The following is a 1,946-nucleotide window of genomic DNA, read 5'->3' on the forward strand; positions in this document are numbered from 1 at the left end:
ATCTGAACAGTGGTAGACTTTTTTGAACTCTCTTTTTGCATTTTCGGGACCGCCTTGATGCGTCCTAATTCTAAAGGTGGCGGCGTCCCGCCTCTGGTCCTCGTGCCTCGGTTTGGGGCACGAGTGCGTTCTGGTGTTTTCTGTTCGGAGTCTCTGCTCTACTTCTATTTCACATTTATGCTGACCTGAAGAAACAAACAAACCTTCAATCGTTTTTATTTATAAGCACCAGAACAATCAGAACCTTTAAAGCACTAAATCAAATGAAATAAGAACAGCTTTAGCAATACAAACTGATTTCCCCCCCCATGGCGGTTGGTGCATTTTCTCCATAGAGGAAGACAGAAAGGACTTCCTGTATAGATGCTCAGTTTTCCATCTAATACTTCCGCATCCCAAAGACAAAAGTTGACGGGATGATGGATGCAGCAGCTGCTGCTGCAGGGTTCACAACGAAGAGGAAGATCTAAAAACCATCAGTCCATTTCCACAGATCTGAATGAAAAACATGGATCAGATGACGGCGCGCAGACTTCCTGCTCCAACCTTCTTCCTCAGCACTTCCACCAGGCGCTCCAACCTGAGGAGGAAGAAGAGGATTTCAGTCAGAAACATAAACTGAGGAGGACCAGAGGTGTCAAGTAACGAAGTAAAAATACTCCATTATTTTCTTCCTACTTCTGACTTCTACTCATTACATTTTCACACAAGTATCTGTACTTTCTATTTCTTTCATTTTTCAAACAAACGTTACTCGTTACTCTTGGCTTCGGTTTAATGCAGAGATCACGGATTAGTCCGGATCCGGACCCACCTGCTGGCTAATCTGGACCCAACCTGATTTAAAACATTTATAAATTACCACATGTTGTTTGACGACAGTGTCTAAACGTCACTTGCGCCACTTCTGTTACCCTGAAATCCCACATCCTCCGTCTCCTCCCCACAGCGCCCCGCAGCGCTCCAGACCTCCTGCTCAAAGCAACGCCTACAGCCTTCGCTGTTCGTCCCGTTTTGCTCCGCTCAGACTTATCTTCGGAGCTCGAGGAGAGCATGCGCCATATTATCATTAAATTCATAGGAGCAAAACATGCAAAAATTAACACTTAATTTAATATGACATATTAAAACAATCCCCATCAGCATCCAGCAGATGTGCAGTTTCTGATGGAGATGAGAAATCTGCTTCCTGGTCTGTTGAAGTACCAATAGCTTACATCCTTTTAAATAAACGGTTTTTTGAAATATATGATTTGCAGTTACCGATCTGTTGTTACTATATTTTAATTTCACAAACTGGATCTTCTCTCCGTTCTTTTTCCTGTTTGGTGCGATTGCAAAAGCAGATCTTGACCTGGCCGGACCGGAGCGGAGCCTGAACATTTAGAGGATGTTTGGCTCAACCTGCTGCTGTGAAGCAGGATTCTCCACCATGAACAGAATCAACAATAAATACGGATCCAGGCTCAAAATGAGCTCCTTGATATGTGCTTGAGAATGGCTTAGTCTCCATTAAACGCAAGTTTAAAGCCTGGCAGCGCAGCCTAAAGCCCACTGCTCTCATTAAGACAGAAGAAAAGAAAAAGAGTCTGTCAGTTCAGGTGTTTGATAAAATATGTGAATCAGGAAATTGTCTTGATACCAAACCTAACGATTGTTGTTCTCTATTCTCTACTTCAAGAACAATTTAGATTTTAAAATGGAAAAACATTTTATAAATATTTTTTATTTAAAAAGTCTATGTATAACATGGATGCATAAAAACCTCATTTTATTTCAGTGTTAAATTCTGTTTAAAGTAACAGATCATTAAAAATGTCTCTGGAGCTTTACTGGTTGATGATTTTCTTTATTCAGACCAGCTGATTTTTAATTGGTTACCCCTGGTTTAATATTTATAAATATTTATTTCAGGTCATGTGCTCCATCCAATGCAGATCATTGGC

The 1,946-nt window shown here is 41.1% G+C and overlaps 1 protein-coding gene across 8 annotated transcripts in view; it reads right to left on the reverse strand.

The window, feature by feature from the left end:
- Positions 1–427: 427 nt before the first annotated feature.
- mipol1 (mirror-image polydactyly 1) overlaps positions 428–1,946 on the reverse strand; it is an 83,606-nt gene continuing 82,087 nt past the window's right edge. For all 8 annotated transcript variants that reach the window (XM_015374880.1, XM_015374878.1, XM_015374877.1 and 5 more), the window contains one exon: positions 428–580. In XM_015374880.1, coding sequence (XP_015230366.1) covers positions 514–580 — 67 coding nt within the window. In that variant the 3' untranslated portion in view covers positions 428–513. The remainder of the gene's footprint in view (positions 581–1,946) is intronic.

This window comes from Cyprinodon variegatus, unplaced genomic scaffold (assembly GCF_000732505.1).
Source record: "Cyprinodon variegatus isolate N-32 unplaced genomic scaffold, C_variegatus-1.0 Scaffold110, whole genome shotgun sequence".
Taxonomy (NCBI): Eukaryota; Metazoa; Chordata; class Actinopteri; order Cyprinodontiformes; family Cyprinodontidae; genus Cyprinodon; species Cyprinodon variegatus.